At 48.6% G+C, this 21285-nt stretch overlaps 1 protein-coding gene across 2 annotated transcripts in view; it reads left to right on the top strand.

The window, feature by feature from the left end:
• The window catches only part of NHSL2 (NHS like 2), a 166360-nt gene extending 150007 nt beyond the window's left edge, over nt 1-16353 (top strand). For both annotated transcript variants that reach the window (XM_038748435.1, XM_038748434.1), the window contains exons 3-8: nt 701-843; nt 2214-2409; nt 7464-7595; nt 8728-11049; nt 12663-12795; nt 15697-16353. In XM_038748435.1, the coding sequence (XP_038604363.1) occupies nt 701-843; nt 2214-2409; nt 7464-7595; nt 8728-11049; nt 12663-12795; nt 15697-16027 (3257 nt within the window). In that variant the 3' untranslated portion in view covers nt 16028-16353. The remainder of the gene's footprint in view (nt 1-700; nt 844-2213; nt 2410-7463; nt 7596-8727; nt 11050-12662; nt 12796-15696) is intronic.
• Nucleotides 16354-21285: the final 4932 nt, after the last annotated feature.

Here is a 21285-nt window from a genome sequence, read left to right as displayed (position 1 = left end):
ATTTTCCTGAATTCTAATTTCTCCTCCATTCACGCATCCTCCCTTTTCTTGTCCTCGAAATCAAGAAAGCAACCAGTGTCCTGAAATCAAGAAAGTCACCAGTGGTCTGTCTGCGTAGTTCATTCATGGCCAACAGGCTCCAAAGTCATGGCACATGGCTCCACCTTGCTCTTAATCAACAGGGGAGCTCAGAGTTTGAGTGGACTTTTTAGTGGGTTCTCCACCTGACATGGACCTGCCGGAGTAAGTTTTCATAATAACAACTTTCTTGCGGCAGTCAGTGAAGTCTGGTCTCTCTCTTCCTTCCCCCACAACAGCTGATCAGCCTGGCTGCTGCGGCTCCCTTGGGGAGAGAACTCTCCTGAGGCAATTGCTAAAATCTCCCTTCTCCCCACTCCCCCCATGAATATTATGCTTAGTACAGTGCTCTGCACACAGTAAGCACTCGATAAGTACGAGTGACTGACGGACTGACAAATTGGAATCCTGGAAAGGTGAGGAGAGGCCTAGCCCATAACTGCAGACTTGGCACAGGCCTGGACCAGATTCCCAAGGTGACTTTGGCATTTGTGCCAAGCCGGCTCAGCACAGCCCCAACTTTCCTGGTTCTCGAAGAATGCTGATGGGGTGTGCCCTGGGACCATGGGCATGAGGGTCAGCCTGACGCAGCCTCAAAAATTTTGGTGGCTTTATTTTTCAGAAGAATATGAGGAGCAGTACTCAGAAGTCAGAATTACTGGACAGACATTCCGCTATTCTGCTCACCAGCAACCAGACACGCCTCCTGAGCCCACGCCCACCCCAAAGCCTCAGTCAGCCAAGCGCCTCGAATTTGTATTTATGGTGAGTGTCTCCTTTTCTCCAGTGGAAAGGCCAGATTTCAAAGCCCCTAGATCTTTTTCTGTCTTTGGCAACTAGTTTACAGCAGATTGTAAGAATGCTGTCTATTCGGTTAGACTGGGCAATTTAATCACCCCTGGAAGCAACTGAGAAGCTGGGTTTTCAGAAGAAAGGAGCGGTTTTTCTCCGCTTTGATATTCACCGCCCCCTCTTCCATAGCAACCTGAGAAGCTGAGAAGCAGCGTGGCCTATAGTGGAAAAAGCAGAGGCCTGAGAGTCAGGAGGACTTAAATTCTAATCCCCGCTCATCCACTTGTCTTCTGTGTGACCTTGAGCAAATCACTTCACTTCTCTATCCTTCATTCACCTCATCTGTAAAATGGGGATTAAGACTGTGAACCCCATGGAGCCCTGAGAGATTGATCAAGGTTCTCAAGCCAGGAGAAGACCAGAATTACAAGCAGAGAGATCCCAAGGGATTCAATCGATGGTATTTATTGAGAGTGTACTGTGTCCAGAGCACTGTACTAAGCACCTGGGAGAGTACAATTCAACAGACTTGGCAGAAATATTCACTGCCCAAGCACCCAGGAGCATTGCATTATGGAACCAAAGGCACTGACAGCCCAGATTTCTAGGGAACCTCTCTGGCTTGTCTCATCCCGGACATTTTACTGATCTCCTAAACAACTCTTCCAGTCTTTTGACTGAACCCCCAAAAGCAATCAATCTGGAAAGTCACTGTTTATTATTATTATTATTAATTGAATAATAATTGTGATATTTGTTAAGTTCTTACTATGTGTCAGGCACTGTAATAGTAATAATAATAATAATTGTGGTATTTGTTAAGCGCTTATTATGTTCCAGGAACTGTTCTAAGCGCTGGGGTTGAAGACAAGCAAACCGTGTTGGACACAGTCTCTGACCCACACGGGGCTCAAAGTCTAAATTCCCATTTTATAGATGAGGTAACTGAGGCACGGAGTAGTGAAGTGACTTGCCTGAGGTCACGCAGCAGACGAGTGGTGGAGCGGCCATTAGAACCCGTGACCTTCTGAGTCCCAGGCTCATGATAATAATAACAGTTAACTGTGGTATTTGTTAAAGCACTTACTACGTGCCAGTCACCATTCCAAGCACTGAGGTGGATACAAGCAAATCGGGTTAGACAAGTCCCTGTCCCACGTGGGGCTCACAGTCTCAATCCCCATTTTTACAGGTGAGGTAACTGAGACACAGAGAAGTGAAGCGAACTGCCCTAGGTCACACTGCACACAGCATGGACTAGAAGCCAGGACCTTCCCTGCCCTGTCCACTAAGCCATGCTGCTTTTTCCTTCAACCCATTTCTGTGTGACTTTCTCCCAACAGCCAACAACGCGACGGGTGAATGAAAGTGAGACCACCACGCAGGGTGTGCGGCCCCCCGAGTCCTCTCTGAGCCTGCCTAGCACGCCAGACAAGCAGATTGCCTGGGGAAGACCCTTCCCCGTACCCATCCTGGAGGAGAAGAGGTGGCATCAGTCCTGCTCCACCCAAGCCAACATCGTGCCCATCAACGTCTCTGGTAGAGTTTCTGGGGCTCACACGGTTCTCCTCTGCATCCCAGCCTCTTCATCTACCAGCACATTCTACGCTGTAATTCTTCTCCTCACCTAAGGCTCTGGGGCTGGCACATGTTCTGGTGGCGCTTCAGCCACGCTACTAACTGCGTTGCCCGAATTTCATAACAGAAAAGATTCCCGAAGAACTTAAAGACGTCATGTCCTTTGTGGCTTAGAAATGTCAATGGGTGTGGGTGAATACTTTAAAATGAGTACACACTACAGACAGTGATGCCACTATACCAGCAGGGCTTAGGGTAGAGAAATAGCAGAGGGATCCAAAGCCCGCAAACACATATGGGGTTTTTACCCACTGGGAGTGAATGTAAAGGACTCCAGGTGTTTTAGAGAAAAATATAAGTCATGCTTCTTGAGGGGGCAGGAAATTCTCTGTAGTTATCAATCGATTGTATTTATTGAACACTTGCTGTGTACAGAGTACTGTACGAAGCGCTTGGGAGAGTTAAATATAACAGAGTATTTTTTTATGGTATTTGTTATGCACTTACTTTGTGCCAGGCACTTTTTTAAGCGCTGGGGTAGATGGTAAGCAGGCTGGACACAGTCCCTGTTCCACATGGGACTCACGTCTTAATCCCCGTTTTACAGATGAGGTAACTGAGGCACAGAGAAGTTAAGTGACTTGCCCAAGGTTATGCAACAGACAAGCAGCAGAGCTGGCACTAGAACTCAGGTCCTTCTGTTTCCCAGGTCCATGCTCTGTCCACTAGGCCACACTTCTTCCCAGCATTGGTAGACCTGTTCCCAGCCCAAAATGAGCTATTGACTAGACTTCCTGGGGTCATTTTTCTGAGAAAGGGGGAGCAGAGAGGGGATGGAGAGGGCAGGAGATTAAAGCCCCACAGAATAGGAAGTGGACCTTGTAGTATTATTAGTAGCCAGTGCCGATCCTGGGGAAAGGTGAAGAACAATTTGCCGAGACTTGTGCTAAATTCTCCTAGGCCCTTGGCACATTTGGGGGACTTAATGGTTACTGTGGAGTGACAATGGAGAGGCTGAGGGCCAAAATTGTAGGGCCATTTTGGGGCAACCCATTGATGCTGGAAAAAAAAAAACAAGGCTGAAAGAATGTTGATTCAGGAGAAAATAGGAGCCGTATTGACTCAGTAGGAAGGAAAGAGAGAGGAGGGAGCTGAGACCAGAAGTAAATGTGAAACTGAGGCCTAAAGCAGGGGCAAATCTTGGGCCAAAAATAAGGGGGTAGTCATGACCAAAAGTAAGGGCAAATTTGAGGCTGAAAGGGGGTGAATATCAAGTGCTGAAAAGGAATAAGTCCAAGAGCAAGTGTAATGCACAGCACAGAAGGAGTAGGAAAAATGAGGGCTTAATCTGGAAGAGTTTCTTGTAGGCGTTGTGATTTTAATAAGGCTTCGAAGGAGGGTGAGAGTGATCGTCTGTCAGATGTGAACGTGGTGGGAGTTCCAGGCCGAAGGCAGAATGTGGGTGAGGTTGTAGTGTAGTAAGTGCTTAGTACAGTGCTCTGTGTGGGTTGAATGAGAGAAATGAGTCAAGGATAATGCCAAGGCTTGAGAAGGAGGATGGTAGTGATGTCTACAGTAATGGGAAAGTCACAGGGAAGATAGGGTTTGGGTGGGAAGATGAGGAGTTCTGTTTTGGACATGTTAAGTTGGAGGTGTTAGAGGGACATCCAATTAGAGATGTTGTGAAAGCAGGAGGAAGTAAGAAACTGCAGAGAAGCAGACAGGTTAGGACTGGAGATGTAGATTTGGGAGTCATCTGCATAGCAATGGTAGTTGAAGACATGGGAGAAAATAAGTTCTCCATGGGAGTGGTAACAGATGGAGAATAGAAGGGGACCAAAAAGGAACTCTGACAGACTCCAACAGTTTTAGGGGGTGGGAGGCAGAGGAGAAGCCTGAGAAAGAGCCTGAATAGGAGTGGCCAAAGGGTGAGGAGGCGAAGCAGGAGAAGACAGTGTCCAGAATAACTGGGGTAGTCCATCATGTCGAAGGCAACTGAGAGGTCAAGGAGGATTAGAATGGAACAGATTCTCAAGTCTGCCAGGGACATACAAAAATGAATGAGGAAATTGACAGTGCACAGATCTCAGGGAAAACAAGCAGCAAGCAGGGCTGAATAAGACCTAAAGGGAAATGTGTACATGCTTTGTTTCCAAACTTGTATTTTGCCATCTGTAATGTCATCCCTTATTTTCTACCACTCGACCACGCCACTCAGTGTCTTCCACATAACGAATATCTCTTCAGCCATTAGTCTGATTTAACCTGTTTCCTGTTCTCACCTTGGTTCTCCCAGCAGTAAATGTGACTCATCCGGTGTCCTCCGAAATCTCTGTGCTTGGTGGAAGGGGGAATCACTAGAAAACACAGGCAGGGTGACGTTTCACCCCTGCTTCCGCAGATTCACATCTACCCGATAACCCTTCTAATGAGATTCCCGTTTTCCTTGCACACATTGATGTCTTTAAGCGCTTAGTACAGTGCTCTGCACATAGTAAGCGCTCAATAAATTACGATTGATGATGATGTCTTCAGACTGGGCTCTGACTTCTCTCAGATCCGTGCCCAAATGGGGATCAAGTAAATGTGGAACTTGTACTCTGCTACTACTCAGAATCATCCTCCCATGATCCGTACCCTGGCAAAAACTCTTTGCCTCTCACTGTTATCCCCTTCTCCTAGAGACCACTGCTAACAGTTCCCTTTTCCTTCCCTCTCTCCTAAAGATTCAGAGAGCTCTGAGCCTAGATCCACAGTCATTATAAACCTTGCAGTTCAAGTTTATTACTTGAATGAGTTCAATTGTTTTTTGTTTTTGTTTTATTCTGTGTGTTGTTTACCTGCCCACACAAAGCTTGCCACAAATCAATCAATTAATCCATTGTATTTATTGAACACTTGTGGCATTCTGGAGATCCCTGTGGAGAGGGGAAACATGGACCGAATGGTTTTGTAGAAAAATGATCTGGGCAGCAGAGTGAAGTATGGACTGGAGTGGAGAGAGACAGAAAGCAGGGAGGTCAGCGAGGAGGCTGAGTAGGAGCAGAGTGAGGGAGGGGGACATTGGTTTTCACTGTCACCTGTCTCCATCCATCCATTCCCTCCTCACTCCCTGTTCCCAACTGTCTGCGTGTTTTCCAGACTGACTGGGAATATCACCTTAGAAGGATATCCATCTTTCCCTGCAATAGGGTTGAGTGTGTTGTGTCCACTTGATATGCTGAGAAAAAACTTTTCCCACCAGAGACTTTTTTATGGCATTTATTAAGCACTTACTACGTGCCAGACACTGTACTAAATGCTGGGGCAGATACTCACAAGTCAGTTTTTATCCAGTCCAAGTCCCATGTGGGGCTCACAGATCTTAATCCCCATTTTACAGATGAGAGAATTGAGGCATGGAGAAGTTAAGTGATTAGCCCAGTGTCACACAGCAGATAAGTGGCAGAGCCGGGATTAGAACATAGGTCCTTCTGTTGCCCAGGCCCGTGCTCCATCCACTGGGCCTTGCTGCTTCTCATTCACTCATTCATTCATTCATTCATTCATTCCTGCAAATTTCTGATGTAAACTTCCAAACTCATGCACTGCTGAATTGCTCCCTCTCCAGCCATCTGACCCACGGCCCAATTGCAGGACGTTTTGGAGAATCGGGATTTTTTTTATGGTATTTGGTAAGCGCTTACTATATGCCAGGCACTGTACTAAACACAGGGGTAGATGCAAACTAACGAGATTGGACTACATTTTTATCAGATTGGACACAGTCCATGTCCCACACTGGGCTCATCCCCATTTTACAAATAAGGAAACTGAGACACAGAGAATTGAAGTGACTTGCCCAAGGTCATACAACAGACAAGTGGTGGAGGCGGGATTAGAACCCAGGTCCTCCGACTCCAAGGCCTGTGCTCTTTCCACTGGGTCGCATTGCTTCTCACGCTGTTGAGCATGGATCCAGGCCTGACAGGGACTAAAGGCATGCAGGCACGGAGTCACCTTTGGTTTAAATGCTGTCCCTTGAGGTCGGAGGAAATGGGACCCTCTGGTTTCCCCTGACAGGCCGTGGCTTCTTACCTTGATAAAATGATCATGGAGGTGGGAGGGTCAGAGGTCAAACTGACTTCACAAGATCGGCAACCCTGTCTGAAAGAGGGAAAAGATCTATGGCCCTAGAGATTTCTCTCACAGATGTTGTTGTCCTTTGCATTTGAAGCTGCATGGGAAGACCACAGGCCCGGGAGTCAGAGGACCCAGGTTCTAATCCCAGCTCTGGCCCTTGTCTGCTGTGTGACCTTGGGCAAGTCATTTTACTTCTCTGTACCTCAGTTATTTCATCTTTAAAATAATAATAATGATGATGATGGTATTTGTCAAGCGCTATGTGCTTGCACCGTTCTAAGTGCCAGGGCAATCATGTTGTCCCTCGTGGGGCTCACGGTTCTTAATCCCCATTTTACAGATGAGGTAACTGAGGCACAGAGAAGTTAAGTGACTTGCCCAAGGTCACACAGCAGACAAGTGGCAGAGCTGGGATTAGAACCCACGTCCTCTGACACCCAAACCTGGGTTCTTGCCACTAGGCCAGGCAGGGATTAGGACCGTGAACCCCCCTGCGGGCCCTGAACTTTGTTCAACCCAATTAGGTTGTATCTACTCCAGTGCTTAGTACAGCGCCTGGCCTCTCGTAAGTGCTTAACGGATACGATTAAAAAACCAAAAGATGACATCGCTAATGATGAAATTCACCTCTGAGGTTGTATGTGACTGAAATCCCAGTCCTGATCTCATAGTTTCTCACTCCTCAAGGGCTCCCAGACACTGGGGTGATGAGAGTGGGGCCAGAAACTCTGAGAGGCAGAGCCAGTACAAGTGCTAACACCTTCCCGGAGTCCCCACCTCATGCTCTTAACCCATCGCCACCACCATCCATCTCCACCATCCGCTCCCATTTGATCTCCATTCACACTCGAAAAGAAACCGGGATGAATCCCGTGTGTTTATTTTGGCTACAGGACAGCAGTTTGATAAACATGCCAGTTCGCGCTACTCCCTGTTTAACACAGAGACAGCCATGAACCCCAAGTCCACCTTGAGACGGAGACGGACCATTATCGGATTTCCTAGCCTTTCCCTGCGAGACCAAGGTGACAACACCATCACCGAACCCCTCCCTGCCCCTCACCCCGCTTCTGCTGTGGGGAACACCCAAGGAACCCTAGTAATATGGAGACGGAGTGAGACGGAAACCACGGGCCATTGGCGGTCTTGGAGGGGTCAGTGGGATGCGTACTGGGAATGAAGAAACTTTTTGGTAGAGCAGCAGCTGGCCTTGAAAGCCGGTTGCGAAAAGTCCACCAGAAACCTTAGGGGGTTGTTCCCTTCAAATGGTGTCAGCTTAGGTGCTGTGGGTTTCCAATCCCAAATACCTGAGGGAGTAAAGTTTTCTCTGGGGAAAGAACACGATTTGGATTTAAAATTTGAAGGGCTTTCTTTCTTTACTGTGAAAACTAGATTATTTTTTCCTCCAATGAACGTTTAAATAATATAGTATTTTACATTATCAAAAAATCACGACTGAATTAGAGAAACCTCTCCCATGGAGACGAATTAGTTTAACACCCTTGTTTTGAGTTGAAGAGAAATATTCCCTCTACCCTCTTTTCACTTTCTCTTTTCAAATACATTTTTAAAAAATATTTATTTAAATATTTCATAAAATTATCGGGTCCTGGAAAAATGTAGGACTCGTTATGCATCATTGTCTGTTTTTAGCAGAAGTGGTGGGTCTCTATCTTTTTACATGAGAAAAAGTCATAATATAACGCTTTAAAACTTTAAAACTGCCACCAAACTCTCAGAGAAGTAACCTTGATGCCCAGATCTGAACAGTGGAGTCATGCAGTTCTCTCTGTCTTGTTTCCAGACTTTTGATCTCATCCTCAGAGACAAGACACCCTCGTTTTCAAGTCTTTAATTTCAGACTCCCTGTGAAAATGTTGAAAAGGGCCCTAATTTAATCTACCCAGCTGACAGTGTTCCAGAGAGTGAAACAATCACTTAAACTGCCTAGAAAAACCTTGTGGGGAAGCTGGGCTGCAGGATGTTTTCTTGTCCTCTGGTACTAGACGGCCAAAGTCCTGTTGGTATCGATAAAACAGATGGGGCGATCTCTTCCAGCTTGGGCCGGCCGGCAAACGAGAAGGCTACTGAGCCGCCGGGCCGGCAGGGAACTCCAGGCTCCGGGAGCTAATGTCCCATTTCCCTTTCCTCCTCCAGGTCATAGCAACGGCCCTGCGTCCCATCATCCACACTCCCCCATCGTGGACTCGGCCTCGTGTAACTGGGCTCCGGAGGTGGGGAACGGAAGAAACTCATGCGGTCAGACTTGTCCCCCCAGGTCTCTCCCTCCAGCACTGAGGAAGACGCTCAGTGACCTCGGGGATAGCATCCAGACCTGCTGCGGCCCCACCTCCCCCAGCATGGAGAGCATGTTCTACAATGTGCCGGCTTCCTGCAATGGACCCAAGGACTCGACGTTCTCCCCATCTTGGCAGGGCAGTTCCTTTGATCACACGGCCCCTTCCAGCCCTGGCCGGAGCGTTCTTGTCAGCGGAGAGGCCCGGCGCTCCTCATCGGGTGACCCTCGACTGTCTCTGACTGCCAACGTGCTCCCTCCTGCCGACTGCGACGGGCCGGGTTCCTTTTTCGACGCTCAGGATGACCGGGCGAGGAGCGGAGTGTCGGCCCATTGCCCGACATCCCCCCTGGCAAGAGGCCATGGGCCCGAAGACCCCAAACCTGGCCCGCCACCTGGAAGCGGCTCGGGAGCACTGGATTCATTGAGGCCGGAGCTGGAGCCGAGCGCCTGTCGATTCCGGGAGCGGTCGCTCTCGGTGCCGACGGACTCGGGGTCCGCGTGCTCGGGGGACGCGGGTGGCGGAGAGGACCGGGGGGCCAGCGAGAGCTCAGCCCCGAGCTACCCCGGGGCCGGTTCTGACGGCAGCGCCAGCACCGACAACGTCTCTGCCCTGGGCCCCGAGCAGGAGGCCCAGCTCAGGCGGAGGAGGGCCAAGAGCATCTCTTTCAAGAAGGCCAAAAAGAAGCCCTCGCCGCCGACGCGTAGCGTCTCCCTGGTGAAAGACGAGCCAGCCCTGTCCAAAGACCAGAGGCCCCGGAGCCTTTGCATCCCCCTAGACCACCACCACCAAGGGCATCACTTCCTCCCCTCAGATGCCCAGGGCCACACCCCTGCGGCCCTCCCGCCTCGGGACTCTGAGGGCTTCCACTTCTCTCCCCACTGGTACCTCTCGGACTGGAAGGCCGCTGATCCCTACCGGTCCCTGTCGAATTCCAGCACGGCTACGGGGACCACAGTTTTGGAGCGCGTGCCAGCCCGGGGGAGCTCCGAATCCCTCACCTCCCCTTCCACGTCCCGTGCCACCACTCCCTCCCAGCTGTCTGCCGAGGCGGAGGCCCGGGGGCTCTCTTCCCCGGGGAGGCCGACAGGTCTGATGTCGCCGTCCAGTGGCTACTCCAGCCAGTCGGAGACGCCGACTCCCACCGTGCCCACGTCCTTGATCCTGGGCCACCTGTCCCACCCGGGTGGCGGCGGAGGGGCCCGCACGCGGCCAAAGATCCCGGAGAGGAAATCGTCCCTGCCCCCGACGTCCCCAATGGAGCGCAGTCCCAAGTTGCTGCTGACCTTTGACCTTCCACCGGTCTCCCCAGCCTACCCAGACCCGTCGGGAGTGAAGGTCACCTTCCGGGGCAAGACCAGGGTGAGCCGGCACCACTCAGACTCGACCTTCGGGGCCAAGCTGGCCCAGAAGGCCGGCCCCAACCAGCCCATCATGCCCGTGGTCACTCAGTCTGACCTGCGCTCGGTCCGCCTGCGCTCCTTCAGCAAGGCCGAGCCCGAAGACAACGCGGCCAGCCCGGACCCGTCCGAGGAGCCCGCGGTGGAAGCCTTCGCCCTCCCTGAGAAGAAGGTGAAGCCTCCCGTGGCGGAGAAGCCTCCGGTGGCCAAGAGGCCCCCCAGCCTGGCTCAAAAGCCCCCTCCCGTCCCCGAGGAGTCACCGTGGGCCTCGCCTACCTCCCCGTGGGCCCCCAGCCAGCTCGCCGGGCAGGAGAGGCCTTCCCCTCAGGACATCTACACGGTCGTGCGGAAGCCAAAGTCCCCCTTGTCCCCAGATGCCAAGAGCCCGGCGGAGTCGCCTTCGCCCTCGTCGGCCACCCTGTCCCCTCCCTCCGGCTCTCCCGGCATGTTCTTTCCAGGGCCTGGAGGGCGGGAAGAGGAGCCAGGCCCCAAGGGAAGGCCCCTGCCTGACAGGATCAACCTCCAGAGCGTGGGAGAGGCCGAGAAGAAGAGGAGTAAGATCCCCCCGCCGGTCCCCAAGAAGCCCAGCGTCCTTTACCTGCCAGCCGCCCCTTCTCCCTCCTGGCCTGGGGCGGCGGACCCACGGCTGACGCTTAGCCCTATCATCACCCTGAACCAGGATGCCAGCCCCTCTCCCGTCAGTGACGATATCCCTTCACCCGGTGGTAAGGGGGAGAGTTCAGTCCCACGGGATGACAGTGGAGAAGGACCCAGCCTACCAGGTGAGCGAGAGAGCCTCCCTCCATCATTACTGCTTTAAAGAATGCCTGTAATAATAATACTAATAATAATAATTGTGGTATTTGTTAAGCACTTACTATGTACCAGGCACTGTACTGAGGGGGGATACAAGTCAATCGAGTTGGACTCAGTCTCTGTCCCACGGGAGGCTCACAGTCTCAAACCTCATTTTACAGATGAGGGAACTGAGGCACAGAAGAGTGAAATGATTTGACCAAGGTCAAGGGACAGAGCTGAGAGTAGAACCCATGACCATCTGACTCCCAAGCCCGTGCTGTATCCATTAGGCCACGCTGCTTCTTCTCATCACACCCGTTTGTTTCTCCTCCACCCAAACTCTAAGCCCCACCACCCCTGATGGGAGCCGACGCCAGAAATTCCCTCAGCGGGAATCCAGCCTCCATCTCCAGCCCTCCTCTCAACTATGGCAAACAAAAGCAACAGGAAAGCTAATTTTACACTACATCTTTTCAAATTCAAGAAGTCAGATCTGGGGTTTATTAAAACTAAGTATACCCTTATTTAGGGTCTTTAGTTAGAGAGATGGGGGTTACATAACACAGTCAGCGCCCGGAGATCTTTTATAAATAACAGGAGATAGAGGTTTTAATGGGAAAAATGTGCTCACGATAATGTATTTTTTAATTGCAGGGTTTTAATTTTGTCTCTCTTTTCTGCCATATATAAAAAAGAGATGTGACCTCTCACACTCTACTGGTGGTGAGTGAAAGTTAATGGGCATGGAGGCAGCGTCCGAGACTGTTATGTTTACTTACAGACTGCATAACAGTTGAATAAGAGAACCAAGAGAACATTAGAAGACAGCAGTGAAAATAATTAAGGGCTTGAGAAATAGAACCTATGAGGAATTATTATTATCCTTATGTTATTATTGTGGTATTTATCAAGTGCTTATGGTAAGCCAAACACAGTGCTGAGTGCTCAGATCTGCATCAGATCAGACACAGTCCCTGTCCCTCATGGGACTCACCGTCAAAGGGGGGTAGCAGAGCAGGTATTTAATCCTCATTTTACCGATGAGGAAACTGAGGTACAGAACAGTTAATTGACTTCCCCAAGGACTCAGAGCAAGCAAGTGGCAGAAATGGGATTAGAATCCAGGGCTCTTGACGACCAGCCCTGTGTGTTTCCCACTTAGCCAAGTAGGGATGTTAATGATTACTCTGACCAAGAGTTTTGCCATGATCTTCTGATACTGGATACTGTGTCTCCCCCAGCCATGTCCAGGATAGAGCCTACATTTTAATATTTGCACCAATGGAAAGAAGTGGAAAGAGCCTGAACCTGGGAATTAGAGGACCTGGGTTCTAATTCCAGCTCCTCCACCTGTCTGCTGTGTGACCTTGGGCAAGTCGCTTCACTTCTCTGGGCCTCAGTTTCCTCATCTGCAAAATGGGGATTAAGACTGTGAGCCCCATATGTGACTTGGACTCTGTCCAACCTTATTATCTTGTATCTCCCCCAGTGCTTAGTACAGGGCCTGGCATATAGTAAGCGATTAACAAATACCTTTTTTTAAAAAAAGTGATGGGGGGGTGCTATAATTATCTCTATTTTCATCTCCTATGTTTAGGAGCTTCCTCGGAGCTAACTGCTGAGGAGAAAACTTTTGCCAGCGACAAAACAGCTGAATCTATAGCTGAATATGATGATGAAGTATTTGTGACGTCCCGCACAACGGAGGACTTATTTACGGTTATTCACAGGTATGACGAGATTTTGTTGATGGTTTTGTTCAGTGATAATCAATCACTGGTATTTGTCGATGGCTTACTGTGGGCAGAGCACTGTACTAAGTGCGTAAGGGAGTACTTTAAGCTCCCACTAGAATGTAAGTTTGCTGTGGAGGGGGAATGTGTCTGTTCATTGTTACATTGTACTCTCCCAAGTGCTTTGTACAGTGTTCTGCAAACAGTAAATGCTCAATAAATACAATTGACAGTAGAGCTGATAGAACTGATCCCTGTCTTTATGCAGCTTGCCTCCCTTTTAAATCTACTTAACTGCCACTCCTGAAGTCAATTGTAACAGGCCCGGAGAGTCAAATTCTCACAAGACTTTAAAATTCTAATGGTGAGAGGGACCTCTTGGTGCCTTTTTCTCTCCCACCTATTCTAGTTCACCATCATTGAAGGCAGACACTAGATATAATAATGATAGTAGTAATAATTCATTCATTCATTCATTCAATTGTATTTTTGAGTGCTTACTGTGTGCAGAGCACTGTACTGAGTGCTTGGGAAGTACAAGTCGGCAACATATAGAGACGGTCCCTACCCAACAACGGGCTCCCAGTCTAGAAGGGGGAGACAGACAACAAAACAAAACATGGAGACAGGTGTCACAACTGTCAGAATAAATAATAATAATAGTAATAATAATAATAATGGTACTTGTTAAGTGCTTACTATGTGCCAAGCGCCGTTCTAAGCACTGGAGTAGATAAAAATTAATCTCTGTCCCACCTGGCACTCACACTCTTAATTAATTCCCAAATGAGGTAACTGAGGCCTAGAGGATTTAAGTGACTCGCCCAAGATCACACAGCAGACATATGGTAGAGCAGGGATTAGAACCCAGGTCCTTCTGATTCCCAGGCCTGTGTTCTATCCACTAAGCCACACTGCTTCTCTTTATAAACAGTCCCAAGGCAGGAGTGTCTGTGAGCCCCATGTGAGTCCTAATTATCATGTATTTACCCCAGCACTTAGTACAGCACTTAGTGCTTGATACATAGTAAGTGCTTAACAAATATTATTATTATTACTATTATGCATATTGCCTGAGAATTCACACCCAAGTTCGAGCACAGTGGGTACTGTGGAAATGTGTGTGTGTATGTGTTTGTGTGTATAGGTAATTCTGGTGTCTCTGCCTCAACATACAAGGGTTAGAGAAGCAGCGTGACTTAGTGGAAAGAGCCCGGGCTTGGGAGTCAGAGGTCATGGGTTCTAATCCCAGCTCCGTCACTTGTCAGCTGTGTGATTTTGGGCAAGTCACTGTACTTCCCTGTGCCTCAGTGACCTCATCTGGAAAATGGGGATCAAGACTGTGAGCCCCATGTGGGACAGGAACTGTGTCCAACCTGATGATCTTGTTTCTCCCCCAGATGTTAGTACAGTAACTGGCACATAATAAGTGCCTTACAAATACCATTGAAAAAAGGAAAGCTCATTTTCTATTCTACATACTTTCAAATGAAGTCAAATCTGGGTTTCATTAAAACTAAGAATTCCTTACGAAAGCACTTTAAGTTAGCGAGATGGCAATTACCCAACACATCAACTTTAGGAGATCTTTATAAATAGTAGGAGTTAGAGGCATTAATGGGAAGATGAATCAGGGAAGGCCTTTTGGAGGAGGTGTGATTTCTAAAGGACGTTGAAGGTGGGGAGAGCTGCATCCTGCGTCCTGCGTCGGGCGGTGGGGTTGAAGGGAAGGATTCCAGGCAGGGGAGGGAATGAGTAAGAGGTAATTCAATCTTATTTCATTCAGTCGTATTTATTGAGCACTTCAATCAATCAATCAATCGTATTTATTGAGCGCTCACTGTGTGCAGAGCAGTGTACTAAGCACTTGGGAAAGTACAATACAGCAATAAAGAGAGACAATCCCTGCCCACAACAAGCTCACACTCTGGGGTCGTGGGAGATGTGAAAGGTGGGAGAGATGGAGAACGAGGCTTGAGGAACCCCTCCCCTGAAAGGCACATAATAATAACAACAAAATAATAATAATAATAAGGATACTTGTTATTGTTATTAATAATAATGATTCTGGTGTTTTTTTTAAGTGCTTACCATGTGCCAGGCACTGTACTAAGCGCTGGCTAGATAGAGGCAAATTGTGTTGCTTACTATGGGCCAAGAATTGTTCTAAGCTTTGAGGTAGATACAAATTAATCAGGTTGGACACAGTCCCTGTCCCACATGGGCCTTCTTCTCTTAATCCCCATATTACAGATGAGGGAACTGAGGCCCAGAGAAGTGAAGTGGCTTGCCCAAGGTCACACAGCAGACGAGGGGCCAGGGCGGGATTAGAACCCAGGTCCTTCTGACTCCCAGGCCCATGCTCTATCCACTAAGCCATGACAGCGTGGCTCAATGGAAAGAGCCTGGGCTTTGGAGTCAGAGGTCATGGGTTTGAATCCCGGATCCGCCAATTGTCAGCTGTGTGACTTTGGGCAAGTCACTTAACTTCTCTGTGCCTCAGTTACCTCATCTGTAAAATGGGGATTAAAACTGTGAGCCCCCCGTGGGACAACCTGATCACCTTGTAACCTCCCCAGTGCTTAGAACAGTGCTTTGCACATAGTAAGCGCTTAATAAATGCCATTATTATTATTATTATTATCTACCACGTGTCTGCTATGTGACATTGGGCAAGACACTTCACTTCTCTGAGCCTCAGTTACCTCATCTGTAAAATGGGGATTAAGACTGTGAGCCCCACGTGGGACAACCTGATCACCTTGTACCCCCCCCCCAGCGCTTAGAACAGTGCTTTGCACATAGTAAGCACTTAACAAATGCCATTATTATTATTACATCATGCACTTCCACATCCTCCCTTAATGCAAGTTCTTCTTTCTTTTGTTGCTTCTTTAGGTCCAAAAGGAAGTTGCTTGGGTGGAAGGAGCCCGGCGATGCTTTTGGCAGCGGCAGACAGAGCTCCCCTTCCCCCGTGAAGACCACCGCCGGCTCCCCGACCAGCGAGGCCCCCACTGCCTTGGGGTCCGGCTGCGGTGGTCCCACCAAACCGTCCAGCAGGAACGAAGACTTCAAGGCCCTCCTGCAAAAGAAAGGGAGCAAGCCGAGCCTGGGGTCCCGCCCTTCTGCCGCGGAACTGCTCAAGACCACCAACCCGCTGGCCCGGAGAGTTATAACCGAGTTTGCCGTGGATCTGGACGGTACGGATCCTCCCAAGAGCCAGCCCTGATGGTGCGGAATTCGGCTGCTTGGGAAGAAGGGCTTCAGGAAGGATCGGCAGAAAGAACGAAATGGCAATGACCGCGGCGGGATGGGGATCGCTTCCGGGCCTGGTGGGATGGGGTCACCTCGTCCGGAGCTGAGGCGGACGGAAGGTCCCATCTGCTTCAGGCATGCGGCAGCTTCATTTGCCCACCTCTCTCGGTTAACTGCCGAGAATCCTCCTCTGGTTTTGATTTTGTCACTGACAGAGCGCACTGAACCGAAGTCCCCTAAACCGAGTGGCCACTTTGGAGGTCGGCGGCCTAGACCTCGTTTCCAGTGGGGCCAGTTCTGGCCGTGGACGGAGATGGGGCCAAGAGTGGTTGTGGGGCTGGGAGGAAGGGTCGTGAGGCCGACAGCCTCGGGATGATTCTGCTGAGCCTTCCGGCTGGTTTGTGCACCTGCCCCGGCGCTTTGCCAGCAAGGCCTCGACGCCCCCTGCTCGGCACAGAGCCACGGAGCGGACCCGCCTCCTCTGTCGGCCGCAGTTTGAATCTTCCCCCGGGGAAACGGGTTTGGAGATGTCAAATTACTTCAGCATGTGGTACTTTTGATGGCTTTTCTAAATCAAAACGTGGGATGTTGCTCTTTCCTTCCTCTTTGTATCCCTTTTTGTTTGTTTTCTAAACGGAGATCAGGGTGAAGAGTTCAAGCATATCTTCTGACCGTCTTGTGCCAGGGGATTGCTCTGGGAGAGCTGAGCTCATGCAGAGTTCATACAGAACTGCCCAAGGGAACTCGGGGGGGGCCGGGTCTGGGAGGCTCCTGCTGGTTACTCTCCACCAAAATCCAGCTTATCTGCTGGTTCCGCCCCTGAAAATGCTGCATTTTCGAGACGTCTTTCTGCTCTCATTCAGGAGAACAGTGGGCCTTAATCCTTTCCACTGGGGGACTGCCCTTATGCCCCGTATCTGCCCCACGAACAGGAAATCCAGGCAGGACTTTCATGCTACGAGAAGGGGGGAGTAGTAGGGATAGCTTGCCTCATTTAACCTGAATGGAGGAAGGGAAAGGTCGAGAAGGAGACACAGGTACCAACTTCCTGCGGATGACGGGCTCTTGACCGGAACTCCCAGGTTTGCGCGTCGCAGGACACGGGCAACATTTAAGATTTCCGCTCAGAGCCGAAAAGACCCTAAAAGGTGGCTTCGTGCCATGTTAGCTCTCGGAAGCCTGCTTAGGCCCCCACCCTAATTCCTGCCCCCTTTTCCTCTCTGCAATCAAAGTCAAAATCTTTGGAGGGAGAGAGGACTGGGGGAAAGCTCCCAGAATGCTCAATGATTGTCAACCTTCCAAAATAGCCTCAAGGCACAGGGAGGATAAGCAGGGACAGAAATCTGAGGCCCAGTCTGGGCCGAGTAAAGACCTCCAGTGCCGGGCCTCTCTCCAGCCAGACATCAAGCCGATCCTGACCAGCTTGCGGGTGGCAGGACAAGAGTCACACATGCTCGGTTGTCCCAGCAACCATCCAGAGACTCCCACTTGTGCTGTGAACGATGGTCTGTCTCTCCCCCTCCCCACCCCGCTCTGTTTGCTTCTAACCAGCCTTGTGCAGGTATCTTCTGGCTGCATTTCCCTCCGCATTTCCCTGCAATCCCTAGGAAACTTAACTAGAAGGTTACTTACAGGGAGCGAGAGAAAGAAGGATGGAATGAAAGCAGAGGTAATCTGACTTTTAGCTACCATTTATTTCTTCTGGGGTAAGGGGATTCCATTTTGCAAATGATAGGGAACTGTAGATTAAGGCAGTTTGCTTCAAGTAAGGGCCAAGGGTTCTTTGGAAAAAAAAAATACCCATAGACCCCTGGGCCTTTTTATTTTATCATTCTGGTCCTATTGCGTACTCAATTATGTAACCTAAGGGAGGAAAGAGAGACCATGTATAAATGAAATTTGTAGATAACCCCCAAATCTCATTTTAGCTGCTACAATACTTTCGCTTTCACCTTTCCTTCCTCACTTGTATAAGCAGTTCTGAAAAGAAATAAAGCCGCCCAATTTAAATTTCAAATCTTTATCTGTGGGGGTGTTAAATAAGCTGTGGAAACGGTCAAAGGCTAAACCCAAGGGGAAGAGAGAAGAGAAGCCAAGAACCAGAATAACCCATAGGCTGGCTGACTCATTTCTGAATAATCAATATGGAGATGGAAATGAGGCTAAACAAAATTCCTCTTGGAATTTTGAACACTGAAAATGTTCCCGAGCACCTCTGAATTCACAGTTTCTCCCTGCAGATAAAACGACCAACTGCAGAAAGACCAAGCCAGAGAGCAATCTGAATTTTGGCATAATTTGTGATAATAAATAACGACTAAACTGTATGATACTGCCATTATTAAGGAGACCATAGACCCCAAATTGATCAGGGCAGACCTGAAAATTCATGGTTCTTCATTTTTTTTTTTTTGGTTCCCAACCTAAATATAGACTCGGGCAGTCAGGTATTGAGGGCAGTGAATGTGTGTTTTATTGTTGTGTTGAACTTTCCCAAGCACTTAATTCAGTGCCCTGTAAGTGCTCAATAAGTACGATTGATTGATTGATTGAATGGGAAGAAAGAAGAATGAAAGGAGTGTGGACTCAGGTCATGCAATGGCTCATGGAAGTTGTAATCCTAAAGGGTAACTGGAAATGCTCATAAGAAATCAACATTTCCTTCTGCGCATGTTCAGAGTTCCCTAGGACGACAAAGTAGATTGTAGATTATAAGCCCCCCTATAGATTGTAAATTCCCTGTGGGCAGGGATTCTGTCTGTCAGTCAGTCATATTTACTGAGCGCTTACTGTGTGCAGAGCACTGTACTAAGCGCTTGGGAGAGTACACTAGAACAGACAAATTCCCTGCCCACAGCGAGCTCACAGTTGTGTCTACCAACTCTGTTGAAATGTACTCTTCCAAGTGCTTTGTACAGTACTGTGCACACAGTAAGTGCTCAGTAAATACCATTGATTGACTGACAGCTCCCCAAATCCCCCAAGGGGTAGAAACCACTGCAAACTCCAGCCCTCAAGCATTCTGGGTCCAGTGTGATGGTCAAATACACAGCCACACTGATTCTAGAGGGTCAGCGTGCTCCAGGAAGTAATGAAAATCAGGTTTGGTCATCTTGACTCTAACCCTAACCTTACTGAAATTGCAAATAATGAATTAGGCTGGAACCCCCCACTAACCCAACGTGAAAATAGTTGCGGCAAAAATAACCAACTTATTTTGTTTTTAAAACTATAATGAGGTCGAGGGCAGGAAAATAGAATTTCAAAGTTAAGGGGAAAAAAATGGTTAGGCTAATGATAAAAGTGCCTTTTAAGTAATTACACACACCACAAAAGTTTCCCTGGCTCCTCTCCCACTCGAGAATAAAGGTAGCAAAAATGGAACCTGAGTTCAGGTCCTTGATCCAAGGATATCTTTATAATGATGGTCATCGTAATGGCATTCTGGAGGGAGCCAGGGTTCTAAAGAAGGTTTGGCGTCCATCTCACATCCTTCGTGAAACAGAGCTGGCATAGCATCCGGCCTAACTGCTTTTCGCCTTCCCTCACCCACCTAAAAGAATGGTGAGCTGAACCACCAGTGAGGAGCGAGCTACCTGAAGACCACCCACCTCTCCGACCAATGGAGGTTCCTGGGGCTTCCGTTGAAAGGCAGATTCCCAAACCCAGAGGAAGAGCAGACCCCTTTCCAAAGATCTGTTCACTAAGCTCTCAGCCTACTTGTAAGCACTCCCTCCCCTGAAGCATTTTAGCGAGAAACTAGAGCAATGAAGTTGGTCGAACAGAACTCGGCTGTCTTAAAGTGGAGCACGAGGCCCATATTTTTGAGTTGGACCAAACTGTCTGTACAAATTTAAGGTCATTAGTAAAATGTCAAGCTTCAAGCAAACAGCTTCGTGCATGCTGTACTCTTAATTCTTTTCCAAACTTGACTCGAGTGTCATATTTAGCTGTCACAGAAGCAGAAGTTAAGTTGCATGGTATACTATTTCACCCCTGCAGTTCCCTCTTCTGAAAAAAGAAGTTGATTATTTCACTGGGAAGCACTCTTAAGGATCCTGTCTGTTTTCTCTACATCCTTTTTTAAGTGCGGTATCCAAACTGGTCATGGCACTCTCTTGTAAGAGTCTGGTCAATGCCAGGTAAGAAAAGAAGGTATTTCCATTCTGACTCTTGCATGCCGTATTCCTAAATGTACACCCCAGTAGCAGGCTGGCTTTAAAAATATTAGTACTCCATGCTGATTCCCATTCAGCTTGTGGGGTTGCTGTGTCCCAGAGTGTCCCTTTGAATATCATTCTGATTTTCTTGGATCTGTTCTCTGTATCAAAGTCACTTTGGGTTTTTATTCTGGTTTCTGAAAGGGTTTTAGCCACTTTGCTCAGTATCAGTGTTATTTGCAAACTCAATGATTCTACTCAAATCCTTTAGTGGGGATTTGATCCGGTTCTAGGACTGATCCCTGGAGAAGACAATTTGATGCATCTCCCAGGCGAAGGGCAAACCACGGATAATCACCTTTTGAGGGTGACCTGCCCTCCACCCTTATCTTGTGGAGGAGAATGTCGTGGGAGACAATCAGAGACCATTCACAAATCCAAATAGATTACAACTTTTTTACCCAGTCTGCATCGTCTGTCACTACCACAAGAGGAAATTCAATTGATCTGGGACAATTTTGCTCTTCCCAAAGCCTTTTCGGTGCTTCGCAGTATCTTGTACTCAGTTAATGGACTGTTTCCTAACTGGTTCTTGTACCTCCCCAGAATTACCAACCCATTCCAGTTCACCCTTTGTAAAAACTGTTCACCGTAGTTGCCCATTCCCAGTCCTCAGGGAGATTCCCCTGTCCTTGATGACATTTCAAAAACACTGGCTAGTGGCTCTGAGGTGATGTCTTCTATTTCTCGGGCATTCATTTCCCCAGTGCGGTGTCTAGTTGCCCTTCTTATGCACTGGCATCATTAACTCCTGCCTGCATAAGGCCCTGCTAAAAGAACATCCAGTTTTCTTTCCCATCTTGCCCTCCTTACCAATTTCCCTTTCTGAATTCTCCATCTTGCAATCAATCCTACTTCCTGTCTGTAAGATCCTAAGTATGATCGTCCTGTGGTCCTTTCTCCCAAGGTTTTAAGTCAACCAGGTTTCCTCTGTTAATAAGACACCAGTTAGAGATATAATTGGACTCTGAGGAAATCTTGCCCAAATGATGATCAGTTGCTTTCTAAGATG

Source organism: Tachyglossus aculeatus, chromosome 6, assembly GCF_015852505.1.
Source record: "Tachyglossus aculeatus isolate mTacAcu1 chromosome 6, mTacAcu1.pri, whole genome shotgun sequence".
Classification (NCBI taxonomy): domain Eukaryota; kingdom Metazoa; phylum Chordata; class Mammalia; order Monotremata; family Tachyglossidae; genus Tachyglossus; species Tachyglossus aculeatus.
This window is presented reverse-complemented; position numbering and strand designations above follow the sequence as displayed.